Raw genomic sequence first — 24,432 nt, forward strand, 5'->3', positions numbered from 1 at the left:
CTCTGTGTGTGTGTGTGTGTGTATCTTGAAGCGAGCTTTCGTCTGGAGCTGCCAGACATCCTCTAGGCTGAGAGGCTGAGGTGGACTGCTTTTTGGTGTGGTGTCCGCCCTCCTTATATGACCCTATTATTTTATTATTATTATTATTATTATTATTATTATTATTATTATTATTATTATTATTATTTTAGTCCTTCTAGGTGTTGGAGTATGGTTCAGTTTAAACGACACAGTCCTCTCAAGGTAATTATGTGGAAGAGTCCTCGTTGTCAAGCTGATACAGAGAGAATTAGATGGCATAGTTTCTAATCGTGTTACATTCCCGTATGTGTTGATTTGCCACTCTACAAATTGAATTCCAGCTCTCGGTTCTTGTAGTCATCAGGTACTAGTAAAATATAATTTTATTGCAACCTCACGTCAGCAGTCTTAAATTTTGCATCCTCCCCTGAAAGTGATTTCTTTGCTGACTCTCATTATTTTCACAATAGCTTTACGCCTCATTCTCAGATCGTTTTATGCTAATGGCAAAATTGTAACCGACAGTGAATCGGTTAGGACAGACACCTACACAAGTATTCATATACAAATGAGAACGTATTGTTTCCGACTTACTGCCCTTCATAACTGGTAGATTGGGCGAGGGAGCCAGCCATACTGCGCATTCTTCAGTCAAGAAGGCGCAGTCCGTGATGTTCTGGTGTTTGCAGGTGTACTTAGCTGCAAGGTAAAGTTGTGAGAAAGTTAATAAATTAAGAAAAAAAAAGATCAGAGGAAGGGGGACCATATTCTTCTGTTATATAAAAAGCATTACAAATTGCAAAGGAGTGGGGGCGGGCCGTATTGTTCTGCTCTTACATATTTATAGCAGCATACTTATGGATGATATGAAAAAATACATGGGAAAGAGGCCTATATTCTTCTGTTATATAACGTATTAAAAAATGCAAGCAATGAGGGACCATAGCGTCCTATTATTAAATATTTATTGGAGCATTCCTATGGACAACAAGGGACGTAAACGTTGAATACTTACCGAGGTACATTGCCTTCTCTTTCCAAGTCAGTACCCCAGGCCTCATGTCCATGACTTGGGTCTTCCCGTCCATCACTGTCTCCATGACTCCCATCATGGCCGAGAAATGGGCCAACATCTCGTCGATCTGCCTCAACATGTGGTCCACTTGCCGAACGAAGGAGTCCAAGTTGGCCGTAGGTGGTCGTCTGGGAGTTTCGTGTTCGTAGTCCTCATCGCCATCGTCGTCGTCTTCTTCTTCTTCCCCTTCTGGCTCGTGGGTGTTGCGTTTCTTCCTCCTCCCGGTGGTGTCCAAATCTGAGGAGGTGTCCGGATATTCGTCGTCTGCCTCCTGAGACTCGACGTGGCCGGGAACGTCGTCATGGCTTCCGTCTCTTGATGGTTTCCCTCCTCCTTTTCTTTTCCCCCCTCCTACTCCTCTTCCTCCTCCTACTCCTCCTCCTCCTCCTCCTCCTCCTTGCCTACCTTGCCTACCTGGCGGCCCTCCCGCTGACCCATTGGCAATTTTGTTTCCCCTTCTTTGACCGGGGGGCGTCCATTGGTCGCCCGGTGCGTCTCTCTCTCCTCTGGGTTTTCCTTCCTTGGGCTTCGCTGGAGGCGTGACCTGACCCTTCTCGTCCATCTCCTCCTCTTCTTCTCCTGACATGTCGTCGACGTGCAGGGCATCCATTTGCTTGGTGAGGCCTCCCATGAATTCGTTGCAATTCTTCATTTTGGTCATGCACTCGGCCATGTCGGCGCCGCCACAGATTTTGGCTGATGTGATGAAGGAAATTAGCATAGTTATCAGGAAGATAGTGATCAGGTATGATGATCAGTAGAGGTATGAATCAAGTATTCACATCTCTAGAGGTATGAATTTAGCATTATTATTATTATTATTATTATTATTATTATTATTATTATTATTATTATTATTATTATTATTATTATTATTCAGGAGATGAACTCTGTTCATGTGGAACAAGCCCACCAAAGGGACCTTGACTTGAAATTCAGTCTTCCAAAGAATACAGTGTTCATTCGAAAGAAGTAACAGAAAGTAATAGGGAATACAGAAAGAAGAGATCAGTTATTAGAGAAGATGAAAAAAATGAACATATTAGCGAATGAATAAATTAACATTTGTCTAAATTATTAAAATATCAGGTGAATTGTTTTAGGTTCAATTTTGACCACCAGTAGACAAGATGAAGCAAGCATTGTGATCAGTGAAAATATAAATAATTTATTTCATCGTAAAATCATCACAATAGATTTGAAAACTGATTAATGAAGGTGAATTAAAATATAGACAATAAATAGAAAATAAAGACTTCCAGGTCCTTACGGTCAGGATTTGCAGACACGTTCATGGAGTGGACCATGTTGTTGGACAAGATGAGGCAATTCTTCGCTTTCTCCAGACATTCTGCTTCCTGGCTGACTGAGCACATAATCATGGCTGAAAGTCATGATTGACAATACTTGAGCCTTTCGTCAGGTGTGAGTCAGAAAGAATGAAAGTGAAAAGCCTACTCGAGGTGGGTGGGTGGGTGGGTTGTGTGTTAAACTCTACGGTCAACTAGCGCGCTATTTCACGGACGAAATTAAAATAAAAACGTTATATTTCATTATAGAAATAGTTGTTCTGCATTGTTTAACATGCACATTATTTATGTTTTACATTTACATTTTAATGAATGAATCATAAATATCCCACCCTAAAATTCCTGTATCTTTAACTCAACGCTTAACGCTTTTTTCTGAACTTTTTAGGCTCTTCCAAAGGGCTCTCCTATCCCCCCAACAAGAACAACAACAGCAGCAACAAAGTAGTTTGTAGGCTTACTTCCCGAGTAAGCGGAAAAAGGATTGAAAAAAGAAATATGGGTGTTGATGTGACTTGAGACAAAAGCAAGGAAGAATTCAAACTTTGTCTATCATCACTAATCAGTCATGGATTCGTGAAGCACTGACTGGAATAAAATCCAGTTAAGTAGTATTTTCATTTAAAGATTATATATATATATATATATATATATATATATATATATATATATATATATATCAGCGGCTTATGGCGAATAAATTACCTGTCTGCTCAGGTGTGATTGGCATCTCTTCCGAGGTCTCTTCTTCATCTCCGGACTCTGAGGAACCCATCATGTTAACCAGTGCCTGTATTTTGGCGTCACACTCCTTCATCTTGGTTTCGCAATCAGGGATCTTCATCTCCACGCACATGCTGGCTGTAAATAAAACAGGAATTGGTAATAACTATTTGTACTCTGTTGCCTTAGTAAGAATATGAGCTCTGCGCCAGGCCACTGACTAGTCTGGTAAGCTTTATTTCAAGTGTCCATAAATGAGATCTCCTTAATAGCCTGCATCTTTTAGTTGACAATTAATGCGATATCCTGCATATTTCTGGCTCTTTTAAGGGTAGATAACTTCAAAAGTCAACTGGCCAATAATTTCGGCAGTATCCAGAGTTCTAGACAGATATTGAAATCTAAAAACATCATCGATTTTGGATAACAGATTCAGACTTTTCACAATTACTGTAGTCTGTAAAATTACACTAGAAATGTGTGTCCAGAAACAATTATTCCCCTGGTTATGATTTTTATCTTGTATTTTTTTTTTTATTTCATTCTGAAAAGTTGATCGAAGTTCGTTATCTGAGGAGTACTAATAATGGCAGGCAGTATTCCTTCTTCATCTTTTCCGACATTTATTTTTTATTTATGTTTTTTATTTTATTTATTTATTTATTTTTTAACTGTCCTCGTGAGTCCATGAGGGCACTCCAGTAAATTTTGTCCAATATTTTTTTTGTGAGGGTTGGGGTCTTGGCAGTCGAAGAGATATTTTTTTAAAATTTATTTATTTATTTATTTATTTATTTATTTATTTATTTATTTATTTATTTATTTATTTATTTATTTATTTATTTGTTTATTTATTTATTTGTACTTGGCCAATAACTGGATGACTAGGGATTACTCCGATGCTCCCAGTTCAGTGTATTCAGTAATATACAGTTTTTCAGGCTATTAAGTAATACTTTCATTCTTATGCAAGAGGGCATGAATGAGTCTTTGCCCTACATAAAATTTATTACTTTTGTATGATTCCTTCTTAAAATATATTTTCTTCCATTTTTGGTTTTTTATATCTTTGTTTACATATATTTCATTGTTTACTTTCAGTGACTGAAGTGGTATTAGAATAAGTGAGGAGGTAATTTTTGATAATGCTGCTGAAGGCATATTGTATAAATAAAAAAACCTAATGTTTGAAATTTGATGGTAATGAACTTTCATGAATATTTATTTATATTTGAAATTTGATGGTAATGAACGTTCGTGAATATTTATTTGTTTGAAATTTGATGGTAATGAACACTTATAAATATTTGTTTAGCCTTCAGCCTCTCAAACTCCATAATGCGTTTGGGTATTCAGAACAATTGTCGCTATTTTAACAAGGCAGAGTAGTTAGTGTAGTACTTACGGTGAGGCTTAGACGTCATTGCTGCTCCTCCGGTCACCTTTTCTGCAAACATCAGACAGGCCATCACTTCGTCTCTGCACATTGGTTCTTTGCTGTATGAACACATGTGCGCGGCTGCCAAAGAAAACGAGTACAAAATCAGGGCCGTGGTGGCCTGTGCTGTTGCGGTGCCAGAGGCACGATCATGGCTAACTTTAATCGTAAATAAAATCAAAACTATTGAGGCTAGAGGGCTGCAATTAGGTATGTTTGATGATTGCGGGGTGGATGATCAACATACCAATTTGCAGCCCTGTAGCCTCAGTAGTTTTTTAAAGATCTTGGGGAGGACGGACAGACAAATATCCATCTCTGTTGCTTTCTTTTACAGAATATTAAAAAGGAAAAAATAGATATTTTTACTGATGAAGAATGATGAAATAAAAATGGAATACTTAGTAGCAGAGAAGGACAAGAAAACCGTAACCTTACCTTGCTGTTGCATTGTCTCCTTCGCTCCTCCCATCATATGTCCGCTGTTTCCATGTGACCCGTGACCTGGTTGGCTTCCCACATGTGAGCCGTGGTCAGGAGGGTGGCCCATTTCGTGTGGTCCCGGGGGGTGTGTGGACCCTGGTGGTGGACCACCTTTCCCACCACTGATTATATTGGAGCATTCCATCATCTTGTTTAGACATTCGCCTGTGCTGAGCCCGGGGCATGTAGGAGGAGCTGTTGGGAGAGTTTGTCGAATTAATATATATATATATATATATATATATATATATATATATATATATATATATATTAGACTGTATTTTCTCACATTACCGCGATTCAAATACAAGTATTTAGCTACAAATGCTCTTTAATATCCAATTCGCTCTACCTCGGAAGTAATGTTTTCCTACATGTTGTTCCAAGGGAAATTTTTTAGTCGACAATAAGTTCGCCGTCTCGTGGGATCGAACCAGCGAACAGACAAGAGCTCAGGACGGCAGTGACGCCTTGAACCACACGACTATTCTTGTCTAACCGCTAGTTTGATCCCACAAGACGAAGAACTTATTATCAACTAAAAAATTATGCGAAAATATATTATTTCCGAGGTAGGGCGAAATGGATATTGAAGGACATTTGTAGCTTAATGCTTTATATACATATATATATATATATATATATGATATATATATATATATATATAGATTATATATATATAAGCATTAAGCTACAAATGTCCTTCAATATCCATGTCGCCCTCCGATATATAGATAGATAGATAGATAGATATATATAATATATAATGTATGCATGTATGGTATACTTTTTACACATATTTATGTATATGTGTGAACTCATGCTTAGTATTTAATAATACATAAAGAATTTAATGAAAATATCTTAGATCAAAGGTTTAATACTGTAAATTATAGAAAGTGGTTGTCCAATATGAATCTCGAATAAACTTTCCGCGGTTGAATGTGAAGTTAATTGTATACATATTTGTATATATATATATATATATATATATATATATATATATATATATATATATATATATATGTAAGCAAATACCACAGGAGAATGATCGATAATGCCTCAATAAAGACGAAAGCGTTCGGTACTGATTTATGCCTATCATTTTCTTGTGGTATTCACTTATATAATGAAGTCACGTGCGGGTGTATATATATATATATATATATATATATATATATTATATATATATGTATATATATATATATATACATATATATATATATATATATATATATATATGTGTATATATATATATATATATATATATAATATATATATATATTATATATATATATACATATATATACACATATACATATATGCACACTTAAGAACAAGTGTAGAACCTTACCTCCACCTTTAGGCATCGAGTCCATCAGGGCCAAACATTCTTTTGTTTTGTTTGAGCAGTCGGGGGTGTTCTTCGAAGCACATATTTGCTGAACTGGAGAAGTAAATAACTTTTTATTCAGTGAACGTTTAGTTTTGATTTCGTGGAAGATGAATAGTTTCTATTTAGTGGAAATTGGATAAGTATTATTTAGTGGAAGATGAGCAGTATAACTTTAGTGGAAGTTGGATAGTTTTTGATTAAGTCGAAGATGAATAATTACTATTTAGTGAAAGTTTTTATTTAGTGGAAGGTGAAGTTTTTATTGAATGGAAGTTGAATAACTTTTATTTAGTGAAAGATGGATAGCTTTTATTTGGTGGAAGTTGGATAGTTTTTATTTAGTGGAAGTTGGATAGATTTAATCTAGTAGAAGTTGGGTAGTTTTTATTTAATGGAAGACAAATCATTTTTACTTAGTGGAAGGTGAATATTATTTTCTATGTAGCAGAAGTTGAATAGATTTGATACAGTGAAAGTTGATTCTTGCTGATTGTTAACATTTCATTTTAGGTAAATAATTTTTGCAACATTTTAATTCACAGATAGTAATCTGGTTCATGTCGTATTCATTACGCGAAGATTGTGAACAATTTTGGAGCAAAGAAATTACGAGCAATTAACTTCAGCAATTAAGCTATGAATAAGTATCTTTAGTAATGAAACTATAGGCAAGTAACTTCAGCAAGGAAACTGTAGGTAAATTCACCAATGAAACCATAAGTAACTTCAGCAAGGGAACTATGAATAAGTAACTTCAGCAAAGAAACTATGAATAAGTAACTTCAGCAAAGAAACTATGAATAAGTAACTTCAGCAAAGAAACTATGAATAAGTAACTTCAGCAAAGAAACTATGAATAAGTAACTTCAGCAAAGAAACTGTGAATAAGTAACTTCAGCAAAGAAACTATGAGTAAGTAACTTCAGCAAAGAAACTATGAGTAAGTAACTTCAGCAATGAAACTGCAAGTAACTTCAGCAATGAAACTATAAGTAATTTCAGCAAAGAAACTATGAGTAAGTAACTTCAGCAATGAAACTATAAGTAACTTCAGCAAAGAAACTATGAGTAAGTAACTTCAGCAAAGAAACTATGAGTAAGTAACTTCAGCAATGAAACTGTAAGTAACTTCAACAATGAAACAATAAGTAACTTCAGCAAAGAAACTATGAATAAGTAACTTCAGCAATGAAACTATAAGTAATTTCAGCAAAGAAGCTATGAATAAGTAACTTCAGCAAAGAAGCTATGAGCAATTAAGTACAGAAATGAAACTATACGTAACTTCAGCAAAGAATCAATTAGCAAGTAACTTCAGCAAAGAAACTATGATTAAGTAACTTCACCAATGAATCTATAAATAAGTAACTTCTGCAAAGAAGCTATGAGCAAGTAACTCCAGCAATGAAACTAGATAAGTAATTTCAGCAAAGAATCAATGAATTGTATCAAATTGACTGAAATCTAATGTCCAAGAAGAAAACCTCAGAACATCGACTCTAACTATCAACTTATATTTCAGTACCTGATCCTTATAAACCGAAATATTTTTTTTAGTCGTGGAATTAGGCGAGTTTATCTGGAGCGTAAAACTCGAACTAAACTTGAACCGAACTTACCAAGCATTTCCCGCATCTCAGGGGGCATCGCGCCCTGCATCTCCGTCGGCTTGGCGTTCGCTCGGCCGACGGCGAAGATCGCCAAAGTCGCCGCTGTCAGCGCAAGAGTCGAAATCCGTAGCCTCATCTCGCTAAGTCGCGGAAACTGTTTGGACAGGTCGGAAACGGTAGAAACTTTAGTATGTGTCGATATTTGTGACGTTAATGGTCATATGTTGACATAAAATCTCTGATTTCTCATAAATAAAGTTGAATAGCTTTTATGGTTCGTCCATTTGCCTTTAAAACATTTCAGATATTAATTATTTCATTAGATAGGTCACTTTAAGTGCTCGTGAATTATAATTGCTTCCTGATATATCTTTTTCTTTTTTATACGTTTTTTTTCGGAGTGTACAATTTCGCGATGTACTGTGATTCGTATCCCACAATAAGCTTAGGGGAGCTGTTAAATACCTCAGTGGTCTGGTTAAACTAAGATATACTTAACTTTTCGGAGTGTACAATGAATCTTGAGAATATTTTTTGTTGAATATACCACAGACTATATCTGCTAAGTATCCTAAATTGCCTGCGATTCTGTCAGCTAATCACTGGAAACTAGTGAAAGCAGATTCTAAGTCATTCCACCCCCTTTTTTTTCACTCAAAAAGTACCTCTTCTCCTTTCTTGTAAGCTATTACGTTTGAATTGATTTCCTTAGGTGTCACTGATATTTCCCTCACTGCTGACCTACTTATATCTACTTTTATTTGTTTAAGTTAAGTGCTTTGGCGCAGCTTGTTTACGTGTGCTATTTTGGACGATGCTCCTAGATTTTAAGCTTGATCTTTAACTTAGCGTTGGTTGTCTAGTAATCTTCATCACTGTTGAAGGTAGATGCAGGTACACATTTCCGTTTAATCTTTATGATTATTTTCACTTTTTATTTCTTTCTGGCACTCCTGAGTCAAAAAATTTAAAGAATCGCTCCAGACAAAATTGCAGTGATGGCACCAGGAATAGAAAATGGGTGTGCATCCCAACTATCTCTATTGTTACTATAGTCCATAAAAATTTAATATAACTAACAATTAAGTTCTCACAATGGCAAATGGTAAATGAACCCTTCGTAATTTGCACTGACCAAATCATATTACTTGTTAAGTAGTTATGGATAATATTGCTTCATTATGGTAACCATTTCTGTTACAGTGGTCCATTGGTCTCGCGTTGAGTCATTAGTGTCTTTGTGTGATGTACTGCCAGACATATAAGCGAACATTTAATTGCGTTTATGTCTTTAAATGGTCAACTCCCTAGGTTATACTGGGACACTAAAACGCCAGGCCACTCCGTCATGTTTACCGCTGCGTGTTTGAGCTTCTTCGAGGCCTGCAGCTCTTCTGGAAGTATTATAAGAAATGCCCTCTGTGGACTTTACGGCATACAATTGTGAATGAGCTTGATCTAGTTCGTGCTTGCACACTTTCATTGATGAAATCCGCTAAGACCTACAGCAATAACGTTTACCATTTACTTACAAATCGTGGCGTTGCAAGACAGACTAGAGGGCGAGACCCTCCTTGGCTCCGACAGATGACTGTGGCTTGTGCAGGGAGGGTAACCGTGGATGAGCCTTATATACCCTCTGTACAAGCTACAAGCACAAGAACAAAAGGAACCTACAGAGAATAGAGATGGCCTGGATTGGGTGACATCGTCATTATGCGGCCTCGATGGGTGAATTCTCTGAATCTTTGTTTTTTGTTTATATAATTATTCGTTCTAATTAATTCTTTTGTTTTTCTTATTTAGAAATCGTTAATTTTATCGTTGAACATGGCCATTGCGTTACGTTCAGTGTTGTTTGTGTATTTTTGTTTGTAGTGTTTTGTGAAAAAGGAATATTTTCATTTTTTTCAAATTGTGATTTTTCACTCATTCTTTAATCAGTTGTTCTAATTATTTGTCCTAATTCTCTCTCTCTCTCTCTCTCTCTCATCTTCATCTCTCGTCTCTCTCTCTCTCTCTCTCTCTCTCTCTTTTATTCAGAAATCGTTTCATTTTCACATTTAATCTGGGCACTGCGTCACATTCACTGCTGTTTATAGATTTGTGATGAGGACGTGTTGTGAAAAGTGACGATTTCTGTTTTTTTTTTTTAATTGTCTTTTTAATGGTGCATTTATATTCTCGTAGACTTGGATGCACAGTGGTGTAATCATCTTGTCTAGAATCTGTAAATTTGATGCTCATTCAGTTCAGCAAACGAACTGAAATTCACGAGAAATCAAGGAATTCACTGGTCTGTCATTTCTTTTTCCACTGGAACCCATTCTTTTTGCTTTTTCCTTCCTTCTCTTTTTTTCCTTTTTTCTTTTTCCTTTCATCTTCCTTTAATCTTCAGTCTGGACCGTATGGTTCCAGTCCCATGCGCGGAACATGGAACGTCCTGGAAAATTCTGGTATGCGGAGAGTCATGTATGACCACCAGCTGCACAGACGCTCCGTGGAAACCATTTGATAGATTAAATGTATTTGTATGAAACCTGGTACACAAGAAGTATTTAGTAGAGTATAGGATTAAGCTTAAACATTATAAATTTAGGTTATTTTTATTACATTTAAGGCGATATCCTCTATAAAACTAGCAGTGTTATCTAAGTCGTCGTCTTCTTTCCCACCGTTATCCCTACATTAAGGGGTCGGTTGCCTGATGCGCCTTCTCCTCCTCCTCCACTGCCTTCTATCAAAGGCATCATCCTCCACCAAACCTCTTCTCACCATTTCTTCCTATACTTTACTTTACTTTACTTCCTCTGATTCTCTGTCTCCCTCTCGATCTTCTTCCACTAAAAGCTTCTTCCCAAGCCCTCTTCACTCCCTCCATCTAAGTCCTCTTACATAAAGGAAAGACATTCGAATCGGCCGTACTCAGCGTAGGCATTTCTGTACCTATCTTGGGAGGCCAAACCCTTTCGTTCCTTTTACTGCATCTCCATTCATATTCTCTTTCTTCCCACTTACTATCCGCCTTCTCATAACCCTTATTTCATAGTGCAACTGCTTTGAGGTTTTCCTCCTGTTACACCTTTCAAACCTACCTACTCTCAGTTTTCTTGCCAGCGCTGAATGACCTCACAGGTCCCAGTGCCTGTGGCTTAAACACTATATTCCGTTTCATTCTATAGTTATCTGAGTTCAGTGCTTTCGGATGCTTCTCGATGTGATTCTTACTCATAGGTCCCAGTGTTTGGTCTGTGGCCTAAACACTATATTCCGTTTCATTCCTTAGCTCTATACTTATCTGAGTTTTATGCTCTCGGGTACTCGATGTGATTCTTAGAATAAACATACATTTATTTATTTTCCAAGAAGAGTAACATGCATAGACAAGTCGCCAGTGCGGTAAATATCCAAATATCTCTAGTGATGTACGTAGATAATAATTGACTGCTGAATTATATCTATTTTTCATAAAGATGCTAAGAGATTTTTAATGTCTTTTTCCTTCTAAAGGATAAATGGTTACTCCAGACCAATCTATCGTCGCTGTTTTTACCTGTATTAAAATGTGGGTATATTGATATTTATGTTACAGGGAATATGTGAAATCCAGGGATTTCGCGAAATCAAGGGAATATGTGAAATCCAGGTATTTTGCCAAATCCCCAGGGAATGTATGAAATCCAGGGATTTCGCCAAATCCACAGGGAATACGTGAAAACCATTGATTTCGCCAAATCCCCAGTGAATATGTGAAATCCAGGAATTTTGCGAAACCCCCAGGGAATATGTGAAATCCAGGGATATCGCGAAATCCCCGGGGAATATGTGAAATGACCAATTTGCTTAGGAACATTGAAAGCGAAATAGTGATTCATCTAGCACTTGTTTCGCCGTGTTTAGTACTATAGTAGATTCACATCAACCGTGCATCTGATGTCTAGGCCAGTCCCATACGACGCTCCTGATTGGCTGTTGATAAGCCAATCACAGGGCTGGAAACTCTCAGTCTCTCGAGAGAGTTCATATAGGCAGGATGTATGTTCCACCTCTCCTGAGGGATACATCTTTCAAAAGTATCCCTCAGGAGAGATGGAATATACATTCTGCCTATGTGAACTCTCTCGAGAGACCTGAGAGAGTTTCCAGCCCTGTGATTGGCTTATCAACAGCCAATCAGGAGCGTCGTAAGGGACTGGCCAAAACATCAGATGCACGGTTGATGTGAATCTACTTATAGCCCTCGGGGGTCAAATGTTCCTAAGCGAATTGGTCTTTTCACATATTCCCTGTGACATATAAACCATTTCAACCTGTTGACTATCATGAAGGAGAACCCGGTCCATATTTCGCAACAGAATCATTTCCGCAGACGAACCTGGCGAGCGTGAAGATGGCCAGAGAGCGGATCTCCGCTTGAAATCGCATATTATTAAATAAAGAAAGTCTGTCCGTCGTGCGCGCACAAATAAAAGATGAAGAAGAAAAAAAAAGTCAGAAAGTATTCTCTTTTCTTTGGTCTCTTCCACAGTCTGCTTTCTGCTTCTGTCGCTGCATTGTTCGAATTTCAAAAGCATCTCCATGGCTGCTCAGTTTCTTCCTGGCGTAGACTCGTCTGCATGGCAACCCCCAGAGACTCCACTTTGTTTATTGACGATTGTCTTTCATGTTGGTTCCGTTGCCTAATAGCTTCCTTGTTTTGATCGTATTGAAGTATAAATGAATACATTTGATAAGTGCTTCATCCCCGTAGGAGGAATAGTGCCGTCAGTGCACCTCATGCTGTGCACTGTAGGCATTATCAAGGATCTTTGCAGTGTCCAATTTGACCCCTAGGTACCACCGCTTTCATTCCTTTTTACCATACCTCCGTTCATATATCCATCTGCCATCTTCATTTCCACCCTCTCCTAACGATTGTTTCGACGTTATTTTCAGCGCTGAGTGGCCTCGTAGGCACCAGCGTTTGGCCGTAGGCCTAAATTTTATATTCCAGTTCCAATAAGTCTTTCATCGGGCTGAAGATCCTTTATTGAATTTAGGCCTAACCTTTCCATTATTTTATCCGGATTCGGTTGCCCGCGCTGTCGGGATTCATGCAGTGGCGGATTTAAGGGGGGTGGGGGCACTTTATCACGTCCCCCCCCTTCCCCATCAGTAAAATACGTAATGTGCAAGTCTCAAAGCTATAAATGAATTCTGATAATGTGAACCCACAGCACACGAGTGAAATATTGATCGAAACACAGAAAATAAAATAAAGTTTGTTTTCTTCTTTATGCCTGTATTTAATGCTTGCATTTGCCAAAAGCGTCATCACCTGCCTGCTACTCTCTCTCTCTCTCTCTCTCTCTTAGTATATAAAATATATATGTGCATATGATCTAAAATAATGCCTGTGTGTGTATATATGTGTGTAAATATTGATATATATATGTACCGTATGTGTGTACATATATTCAATACGTACAAGTATTGTTTATGTTTTTCACACTAAAGCACAAAACTAGTACTGTACTGCATTTGATAGAGTATTTTGTTAAAACGAATTTTACATAAAACCTAAATACATTAAATTATGAATAGATTACAGTACAGTAGTTGCAATCTACGATCACGGTTGTTCGTAACTTGAAAGTTCGTAAGTATAGGAGCGTCTGTATTTGAATTTCAAGGCACTCAGAATTGTCTCTCTTCACGAAGGATTCTAGTAACATCAGGCTGCAGCGCCTCAGTGGCGTTATCGGTATTGTCTTCACCTGCCACCTTGGTGGCCGCGAGTTCGATTCTCTTGCATTCTATTGAGGTGTTAGAGATGTGTATTTCTGGTGATAGAAGTTCAGTCTCGACGTGGTTCGGAAGTCACGTAAAACCTCTGGTCCCGTTGCTGAATAACCGCTGGTTCCATGCAACGTGAAAACACCATACAAACAAACATCAGGTGGAATTTAGATATAGACTTATGAAGAAACTTTATTCCAAAGGCATACAAAGAATGATATCTGTAGAATAGCACTGGGTCAGTGCTAAAAAATAATAACAACAACGGTTTATCAAAATTGAAAGTCGGGACAACGCTTGTGCACAGATAAAAAAAAACAATAAATCAAACATAAAAATTAAATTCACGTAATGAGGACTACGATCCGATATCAGCACGAAAGCATTTGACAGAGGATGAAATATCTGCACCACTAGACCAGCAGTAGACAGTGGAACCGGAACACCTTGTCTTCGGTAGAATCCATTGATATTAGAGGCGGGTTCTTGGACAAAGGAATCCTTTGTCTTACATTTCTACCAAGTGATTAAGTTATCGAGGGCTGACACCAGGGAGGAGACGCAAGCCTTTTCGTAGCATTCAAAAATGGCAGTCTGTTGATGAAGAGGGAAAATGGGTATTTTAGAAAGGACTTGAAAGTGAGTTTGTTATGCACACAATATTTTCATTCCTTTATCAGTTGCAGTTATCTTTTTATCGGAAGTTTTTTAGCAGTTGTTAATTAATCTTTTGCTATTGGCTCAATCCTTTCCAATTACAAATCCACCTATAAGATATTGACCCCCTGTTGATAACTTACAAAAAAATGTCATAATATTAATCCCTTCCGGATATGAATACTCATCTAACACGCTGAACCGCTTGATAAATTTGTTTTAAAAAATGGCTGGATATTAACCCCTTCCAATTATAAATCCTCACTTAACACGCTGACCCTTTGACAATTTTTTTTTAAAACAATGACCCAATATTAACCCCTTCCAGTAATAAATCCTCATCTATGTAGCACGCTGACCCCTAGTTAAATTTGTTAAGAAATTGGCTCAATTTTAACCCGTTCCATTTAGGAATCCTCATAAAAAGCACAGAGCCCTTGAATAAAGAGAGCGGGAGACTCAACTCACCCCATTATTTTGCTTGCAGCTCTCGAAACTGTCCTTGAGGTCGGAAGCGGCCACTGACAGCGTGATGTGCCCAGCGCTGCGTTGGTAGTCGATGAAGTTTTGCGCTTTCTGAAAGTAATCGTTTGGTGCAGTTTTTGTAAGAAATATTTGGGACAGAAGCCTCTGTATGGATGCTATGATTTTTATTGTCAGTGTGTTGCAAAATAGTTTCTCGGGAATCATTATTATTATTATTATTATTATTATTATTATTATTATTATTATTATTATTATTATTATTATTATTATTATTATTATTGATCATAATAATCTCATAATTGCATGAGTCTTGAAATGGAGACATTTCAAGACTCATGCATATATTTAAAGATAAATCTGTACAGAGAGCTTTCGGGAATCTGTTCCATTCCCGTTTTCAATCTCAGACTGAAAAGGGCAATCGAACAGATTCCCGAAAGCTTTCTATGTATGTTACTCTTTAAATGTATGTACATATACAAAACTGTGGATTTGTTTCTCCATTATTATTATTATTATTATTATTATTATTATTATTATTATTATTATTATTATTATTATTATTATTATTATCACAGAAATGGACGAATACTAACCTGTGCCAGTTTAGGAATGAGGCAATCAGTCATGTTGGCTCTTTTTGCTGCAGGGATCTCCAGGTCTGATAAGACATCTTGCATGTAATCCGAGCCGTTTTGAGACTGTGGGCTGATAACCAACCCTGAAAAGAATGGTTTTTGGAGAATAAACAAAAGGAGACCTGTGTAAGGTTTTAGTACACGAATCACTCAGTATGACGTGGACAATATTACATTAAACGTTATTTTTATTGTGGTGTTAGATATATATACGTACTGTTTCATTTCTATGATTATATATATATATATATATATATATATATATATATATATATATATATATATATATATATATATATATACATATTATGATACAAGCTTTCAAGGACTACTCTGTCCCCATCACCCGGTAGCTGTAAAAAAAAAAAAACCTACCGCTACTGGATGATGCGACAGAGTAGTCCTGGAAACTTGTAAGTTTTTGTAAATAAAATCTCCGTTAGATACCATCCTGTTCTATATATATATATATATATATATATATATATATATATATATATATATATATATATATATATATATATATATATATATATATATATATATATATATATATATGCTGTGAAGGTGGCAGAGAAGTTGAGCTCAGATGATACATACAAACATCTCCATTTTAGATACATTTCCCAGGGCAAACTAGACCATCCGTATCATGTTATCATAGCGTCTTAGCGATTATTGAAATGTCAGCGTACTAACTACCGGTGCCATTAACCCCCCAAAGAGGACACGAGATATGAAGGCTCACCCGTCACCAATGCTCCTGGGATGTCGAAGTTGTTCTGGCGGGCACAGGTGGGCGCAAATGCCCCGACGACCTTGGCATGTGGTCTGGTCATGACGTTACAAGCCCTTTCGACGGCAGCGGTGTCATTTTTGACGTCAGCGGTGTCATCAGGCGCAGCTACAACGATAACGTTATCAGTCTTGATAAGGATGATTAAAGAATATTGGCAAGAAAATTCTATAGTTTATATATGAAGTTACTTTTTTTGAAAAAGGCTCTTGTTAAGAAGTATAAGTCCTGCCAGCTAGTGAGGAAATTATGATAATACCAAATGAAAAATTTAAAATTTAACTAATAAATAATACTACTCCTGATTTTAGTTTTCAAACACACACACGCACACACACACACACACATATACATTACCAGACATAGATAAAATTGTAATAGCCACAATGCCCTCTTATCTTCTCAAATTCTTTGCTCTTTTTTCTGGATACGCTTATCACTATAAAGCCTTGAGCTCTAACTTCAAAGAATTTTAAAGAAATAATGATGTCCGGACATAACGATTTCTTTAAATTTCTTTGAAGTTGGAGCTCAAGGCTTTGTAGTCACTTGCGTATCCAGAAAAAGAGCAAAGAATGTGAGAAGATAAGAGGGGCATTTGCATATATATATATATATATATATATATATTATATCATATATATATATATATATATATACACATACATACATATATATATATATTTTTTATATATATATATATATATATTATATATATGTATAACAGAATCAGAAAGTTAGGAACGTGATAATCCATAAATAAAGATAAAATGCCACGAAGGAAAAATAAACGAAGGAGTCTGCGAGATCTTTCGGCTGAAAAGCCCTTTACTGAAGCAGCTACTGACAAAAATACGAGAAAAGACAATACAAGAAGGTTCGTATAACTGACAGATAGGGATTATAAAAGGATTAGTGCCTAGAATCCGACACACCTGGAAGATAAGAAACCTTCCCAAACAAGCATAAACAAAGGGTGCAATTAAAGGTTTAAGACAATCATCTCAGATACAATCTCCAGACAATTAAAGGATTATAGGTGACAGCTATACGGAACCTGGTAGACAAAACCATATTCACAAAAAATGACAGACATACATTACAATAAAAATTTTTTTAATAACTCTAAGGCAACTGATTTTTATTTAAGTCAGTAATTATATATTTGAGGTCATTCTTAAACATGTTACAGATACAAGGGTCTAAATGAAAAAGGCCACGACTAACATGAAATTACAATGAAAAGTAAGTTGTATTAAAGCAGATTCTAAAAGATTTCGTGATAAGACATCTCTTGACCGTGCAATTACTGAACTGTCAATCCAATTAATTCGGTGGTTGTTTTCACTTAAATGAATAAATAATGCATTAGATTTTTGCCCAGTTTTTACAGAGTATTTATGCTGGCTTAGCCTTACTTCTAAGCCCTTGCTCGACTGTCCGAGGTAGAATGAGGGACAATCCATACATGGAATTTTATATATTATGTTGTTGCTTTCTCTGGGGCCATTTTTTATTAACATTCTTTTTAGTGTGTTATTATAGGAAGAAACAAGGTTGACATTAAAAGCTTTTAACAATGGTTTAATGGTTTCAAGTCCGTTAAAATAAGGCAAACTGAGAATGTTCTTAGAATTTTCTTTCTGTGTTTGTGTTGTTCAGTATAAAACTTTTTGTGGGCTTTATTATAACAAATGTCTAATATATGTGAAGGATAGCATAAATCTTTCCCTATTTTTCTTATGTATTCAATTTCTTGATCCAAATATTGTGGACTGACAATTCGTAATGCTCGTAAAAACATAGAGGAAAAAATTGATATTTTTATATTAAGATGGTGGCCTGAGAAGAAATGAACATAAGTTAAGTGTTAGTCGAGGTTTCCTATAAATACTGAATTTACATTGAAATGGTTCTCTATGTATCAAAACATCTAAGAAAGGGAGGCAATTGTCTTTTTCTAATTCTAGAGTAAACTTAATCGATGGTACCTGGTTATTTAATTTAGAGAGTAAATCATTTACATCAATACCGACAGGAAGAACAGCTAAACAATCATCAACGTAACGATACCACTTTACAGGAATATGAATGATATTAGGTAAGTAGCGTTTTTCGAAGAATTCCATATACAGGTTTGAGAGCAATGGTGATAAAGGATTTCCCATTGCCATGCCAAAAATTTGTTGATAAAATTCACCATTGAATATAAACTTACAATCACAAATGCACAAACTCGTGAGTGAAATAATGTGACTTATAGGTAGAGGTAATTCATGCTGAGTTAGTTCATTGCTAAGATATTCTAAAATAGAGTCTATAGGGACTTTAGTAAAAAGAGAACATACGTCAAAACTAACGAATCTATCAGTAGGGCAAAGAGCAATTTTGTATAATCTATCAACTAAATCTAGAGAATTATATATATGAGAATCGGAGATGGTTCCAAGTAACGGGGACAAGATCTTAGTGATATATTTCGAGAGTTTATATACAAAATTGCTCTTTGCCCTACTGATAGATTCGTTAGTTTTGACGTATGTTCTCTTTTTACTAAGTCCCTATAGACTCTATTTTAGAATATCTTAGCAATGAACTAACTCAGCATGAATTACCTCTACCTATAAGTCACATTATTTCACTCACGAGTTTGTGCATTTGTGATTGTAAGTTTATATTCAATGGTGAATTTTATCAACAAATTTTTGGCATGGCAATGGGAAATCCTTTATCACCATTGCTCTCAAACCTGTATATGGAATTCTTCGAAAAACGCTACTTACCTAATATCATTCATATTCCTGTAAAGTGGTATCGTTACGTTGATGATTGTTTAGCTGTTCTTCCTGTCGGTATTGATGTAAATGATTTACTCTCTAAATTAAATAACCAGGTACCATCGATTAAGTTTACTCTAGAATTAGAAAAAGACAATTGCCTCCCTTTCTTAGATGTTTTGATACATAGAGAACCATTTCAATGTAAATTCAGTATTTATAGGAAACCGACTAACAACTTAACTTATGTTCATTTCTTCTCAGGCCACCATCTTAATATAAAAATATCAATTTTTTCCTCTATGTTTTTACGAGCATTACGAATTGTCAGTCCACAATATTTGGATCAAGAAATTGAATACATAAGAAAAATAGGGAAAGATTTATGCTATCCTTCACATATATTAGACATTTGTTATAATAAAGCCCACAAAAAGTTTTATACTGAAAACAACACACAGAAAGAAAATTCTAAGAACATTCTCAGTTTGCCTTATTTTAACGGGACTTGAAACCATTAAACCATTGTTAAAAGCTTTTAATGTCAACCTTGTTTCTTCCTATAATAACACACTAAAAAGAATGTTAATAAAAAATGGCCCCGAGAAAGCAACAACATAATATATAAAATTCCATGTATGGATTGTCCCTCATTCTACCTCGGACAGTCGAGCAAGGGCTTAGAAGTAAGGCTAAGCCAGCATAAATACTCTGTAAAAACTGGGCAAAAATCTAATGCATTATTTATTTATTTAAGTGAAAACAACCACCGAATTAATTGGATTGACAGTTCAGTAATTGCACGGTCAAGAGATGTCTTATCACGAAATCTTTTAGAATCTGCTTTAATACAACTTACTTTTCATTGTAATTTCAATGTTAGTCGTGGCCTTTTTCATTTAGACCTTGTATCTGTAACATGTTTAAGAATGACCTCAAATATATAATTACTGACTTAAATAAAAATCAGTTGCCTTAGAGTTATTAAAAAAATTTTATTGTAATGTATGTCTGTCATTTTTTTGTGAATATGGTTTTGTCTACCAGGTTCCGTATAGCTGTCACCTATAATCCTTTAATTGTCTGGAGATTGTATCTGAGATGATTGTCTTAAACCTTTAATTGCACCCTTTGTTTATGCTTGTTTGGGAAGGTTTCTTATCTTCCAGTGTGTCGGATTCTAGGCACTAATCCTTTTATAATCCCTATCTGTCAGTTATACGAACCTTCTTGTATTGTCTTTTCTCGTATTTTTGTCAGTAGCTGCTTCAGTAAAGGGCTTTTCAGCCGAAAGATCTCGCAGACTCCTTCGTTTATTTTTCCTTCGTGGTCATTTATCTTTATATATATATATATATATATATAATATATATATATATATATATAAACTGTACAAATAAATGCAAATGCCACGAAGGAAAATTGAAAAAATGGAGTGGTTGCTAAGCCCTTCGACAAACGGTCCTTTACTTAGCAACCACTCCGTCGTTTCACTTTTCCCTCGTGGCATTTTGACTTCATTTATACTTTCATCACGTTCCATATCTTGGTGAATCAATCATTAGTATATAGACTGTAGATCATTTCACTAACCTTGCCTCTTTGCCCTCGGGTCAGCCCTCAGTTCGAATGAGCAAACCAACGCAGCCGTTGCTATGAGCAACAAACCTCCCAAGAAGAGTTTCATCTCTGAGTTTTTATGCTGAAATGGAGAAATGCAATAGAAAAATGCTGTGATACTTTCCATTTTGATTTTGGTCTGGTCATTCTTTTGCTTGAGGCCTAATGTTAATTTCACCCTAGTAACTCTTTTGCCTGATTACCTCATATTAATTTCATTCTATAGTAGATTCACATCAGCCGTACATTTGATGTCTAGGCCAGTCCCTTACGACGCTCCTGATTGACTGTTGATAAGCCAATCACGGGGCTGAAACTCTCAGTATCTCTCGAGAGTTCACATGGGTAGGATCTATGTTCCACCTCTCCTGAGGGATACGTCTTTCAGGAGAGGTGGAACATACATCCTGCCTATGTTAACTCTCTCGAGAGACTGAGAGTTTCCAGACCTGAGATTGGCTTAGTAACTACCAATGAGCAGCGTCGTAAGGGACTGGCCTAGACATCAAATGCACGGTTGATGTGAATTTACTATTGTAATTCTTTTGCTTGATGACCTAACGTTAATCTGTCAGTTGTGTTTTGCATTTATCTCCTTTTGGAGTACTTGTTGTCAATGCATTAGTGGATGTAGCCGTAGATAGTAGTTTTTAACATATTTTCCGGAGATGGAAAACGGAACACAAGCAACGTTTTCGATTTCGACTAATTCCATAGAGATTAAGAAAAAAAAAGTATAATGAAGAATAGATGACTGAACCCGCTGGGACAGAAATGAAATATGTCAGACGAGTAGATCCTTTATCCTTTTTTTTTTATCGATTTATTGCTTATCATTCCTTATTATTCCTATTTATTATTTATTACTAACACGTATTTTCTTGCGTAACTGTGTTGATTTTCATATGAACAGGTTTCATTATGTATTCCTAAAACCCCCTTTTTTTTTCTTTTTTTTATGGTATTTTTACGTAGCAAGGAACCAGAGATTATTCAGCAACGGGACCAACGGAAAACCCTTTTGTAAAGGTTCGAAGATCTGTGTCAATTTGACAATTCGTGGATCCTAGATTGAAATTTCTCGTTTCTGAGTGAAGTAGTTTTAATAAATCCGCCTCAGTGGCCGGTGTTATCACCTCGACAGTGAGAGTTCAAGTTCACTGCAGCGTCTTCAAGGTGTGACCAGGGTGATGTGGTCTTATGGTAGTCTCCTGTCAGGGGCCGTCGCTATTTAGCATGGCAGCATTAGCTAGTCAAAAAATAACGCCTTTTCCCCAATAGTAGAGTAATGGTTTTCTCTAACGCCTCCACTTTTCTCATGTGGAGTCCCGTTGGACGAGGTAATTGTATCCTATTTTTTTTTTTCTTCCCGAAGGTAAAGGGGAGAAAAGAGAAGGAAAGCTTGTCGTATAACATTTTAGAATCTATGTGCATCTTAATTTTGTAAGGTGGGGGGGGGGGGGGGTTGAGGGCTTGTTTTCCTGGTTGTTGGGGTCGACCCAGCCACAGTGAAATTTTTTTTTTTTTTTTTTTTTTTTTTTTTTTTTTTTTTTTTAATCACCATTTGAATTTCACCTCACTTTTTCCGTATTTAGTTCCCGAGTTCATGAATGGGACAATGACGTAAAATATATTTTGCATAAAATACCTGAAAGTCAAGTACATCTACGATATTATTTTCCTTCCATATTTTTTTTGTTTTTTCTTGTCAGTAATGTGTGAGTTAGATTACTTAATATCTGAAACCCTTCACGTTCTTTCATTTGATTTAAAAACATACAGCAGACAATTTCCTTTTTAACTGTAGTAGCCTTGGATATTTCAATATAAGGTAGAGTATGTGTGTGTGTGTGTGTGTGTGTGTGTGTGAGAGAGAGAGAGAGAGAGAGAGAGAGAGAGAGAGAGAGAGAAACACCGTAAATGCGTGTGTGCAAATTTCCAGATTAGAAATTTATTTGTTTCTGAATATACAAAGAGAGCCACGACTTGTTAGAATATATTTTTATGTAAATATGTATTAATGTATACCCACTTGTAAAACACGAGGATATCATTATTATTATATAAGAAAACTGGAACAGATTGCAACGACCGATCCACCATGACAGTAAACCTTACCTACCTTCAAGCTATACGTCGCAGCCAGGCGGGGAACAGCGGTGAAATGAAGGTGACAAACTGGAACGAGAGCTATTTATCCTTATAAGCACCCAACCGGTGACCGTTTTCTGTGGAAGACTCGTACGCGTCAGCGCGAGAGAGAGATAGACTCTCGCGGAACTAGCAAGTAGTTGATGATAATAATCTCGCTGTGGGTAATGATAGCGGGTGACGATCATAAAGTGGGTGTCTCTTGGCCTCAAGGGGGGGCAGGGGGGCAGAGGGGGGGGGGTGGCTCCTCTGTATAAAAAAAGACAAAGAAAAAGAGAAAATGCTGTTTTAGTGAGTTTATCGACCGTGTCTTCATTGCTTTGTAGACGTCGCTGGTGATTTGGCACTTTTAAGAGAGTTTTATTTTCATTGCTAAAATACAGAATATTATATAATATATATATATATAGTATATAATAATATATATATATACACATACATACAAGAATACTATACTACTACATATATATATATATATATATATATATATATATATATATATATATATATATATATATGAAGTACTCACATATACATACGTATATGTATTTTGATGTGTATTTTGTTTCCTGTAATAATATTTGTTTCACTTTGTTGAATTAAACTGACAGGGGTATTTGTTTTTTATATGTATTTTGATGTGTATTTTGTTTCCTGTGATAATATTCGTTTCACTTTGTTGAATTAAACTGACAGGGGTATTTGTTTTTTATTTTATTTTATTTTATATTATCATTTTTTCCGACTATCTTGTAAGGAAGTATTCGGCAAATGAGTTGCGGGTTAAATACGGTGCTTATACCCAACTTCACGGTAATTTATAAGTTGACGTTTTAATCGTCGAATTGTCCCAGTCTACGACTTAGGTAAACATATTTCATGGTTAAGTGTCAATTCAGAGTATGTGAATTTTGGTTAACGGTAATGAAATGTTGGTTTATAGTATATAAAACAGGTTAGAGTATAGGAGAAAACATTCACCCAGATAGAACACCATTGGTGTCGGTCAGCCGTGTCCACCGCACGCGGGGAGATTCTGCTGCCGAAGGCGGAAATGGGTTTTTATGCTCGTGGTGCAAGACGACTTAGCAGCTTACCTTTGAGTTAGTTCAAGATTGATGTAAATAGTCCATACTCATTATAGGTAATGGCGGATCATTTCGCAAACTGTCAGGGAGGGGGGGGGGGGGTTGGGGGGGGGGGGGAAGTGATCGAGCTGGAGACTTTTGAGGGGAAAGGGAGCTTGAGGTGTCGTCACAAAATTTTATGGTTGTGTATCGTTATTGTTTCGAAACCCGGATGTAGCCTTGGAAATGGCTTACCATTTTCTTGATTTTCGCTTAACCGGGGAGGAAGCCTACTAACTTCCTTGTTTTGTTGTTGTTGTTGTTGTTGTTGTTAGTGGGGTAGGAAAGTCTAAAAACGTTTAAAAAAAGGTGTTTCGCGTTGAGTTGAATATACAGGAATTTTAGG

The 24,432-nt window shown here is 36.2% G+C and overlaps 3 protein-coding genes across 4 annotated transcripts in view; 1 reads left to right on the forward strand and 2 right to left on the reverse strand.

The window, feature by feature from the left end:
• LOC135210494 (uncharacterized) overlaps nt 1–9,658 on the reverse strand; it is a 14,621-nt gene extending 4,963 nt beyond the window's left edge. The window contains exons 1-9 of the mRNA XM_064243380.1: nt 9,589–9,658; nt 8,066–8,210; nt 6,405–6,497; nt 5,006–5,245; nt 4,535–4,648; nt 3,112–3,267; nt 2,367–2,480; nt 1,037–1,792; nt 616–720 (exon numbers count right to left, since the gene is read on the reverse strand). Of these exons, the coding sequence (XP_064099450.1) occupies nt 616–720; nt 1,037–1,792; nt 2,367–2,480; nt 3,112–3,267; nt 4,535–4,648; nt 5,006–5,245; nt 6,405–6,497; nt 8,066–8,192 (1,705 nt within the window). The 5' untranslated portion in view covers nt 8,193–8,210; nt 9,589–9,658. The remainder of the gene's footprint in view (nt 1–615; nt 721–1,036; nt 1,793–2,366; nt 2,481–3,111; nt 3,268–4,534; nt 4,649–5,005; nt 5,246–6,404; nt 6,498–8,065; nt 8,211–9,588) is intronic.
• The window catches only part of LOC135210085 (low-density lipoprotein receptor-related protein 4-like), a 471,815-nt gene that overhangs the window by 188,464 nt on the left and 258,919 nt on the right, over nt 1–24,432 (forward strand). The window lies entirely within an intron of this gene.
• On the reverse strand, nt 14,014–23,042 carry LOC135210495 (uncharacterized). 2 transcript variants are annotated; one of them, XM_064243381.1, is made up of 6 exons: nt 22,931–23,042; nt 20,782–20,890; nt 16,364–16,519; nt 15,574–15,698; nt 14,960–15,067; nt 14,014–14,428 (listed from the first exon to the last, which is right to left on the reverse strand). In XM_064243381.1, exons 2-6 carry the CDS (start codon nt 20,873–20,875, stop codon nt 14,351–14,353), a joined length of 561 nt encoding a protein of 186 aa, XP_064099451.1. In that variant the 5' UTR covers nt 20,876–20,890; nt 22,931–23,042; the 3' UTR covers nt 14,014–14,350. The 2 variants fall into 2 exon arrangements, with proteins under 2 accessions (XP_064099451.1, XP_064099452.1); XM_064243382.1 differs by having other exon boundaries at nt 22,927–22,946.

The sequence above is a fragment of the Macrobrachium nipponense genome, chromosome 39 (genome assembly GCF_015104395.2).
Source record: "Macrobrachium nipponense isolate FS-2020 chromosome 39, ASM1510439v2, whole genome shotgun sequence".
Classification (NCBI taxonomy): Eukaryota; Metazoa; Arthropoda; class Malacostraca; order Decapoda; family Palaemonidae; genus Macrobrachium; species Macrobrachium nipponense.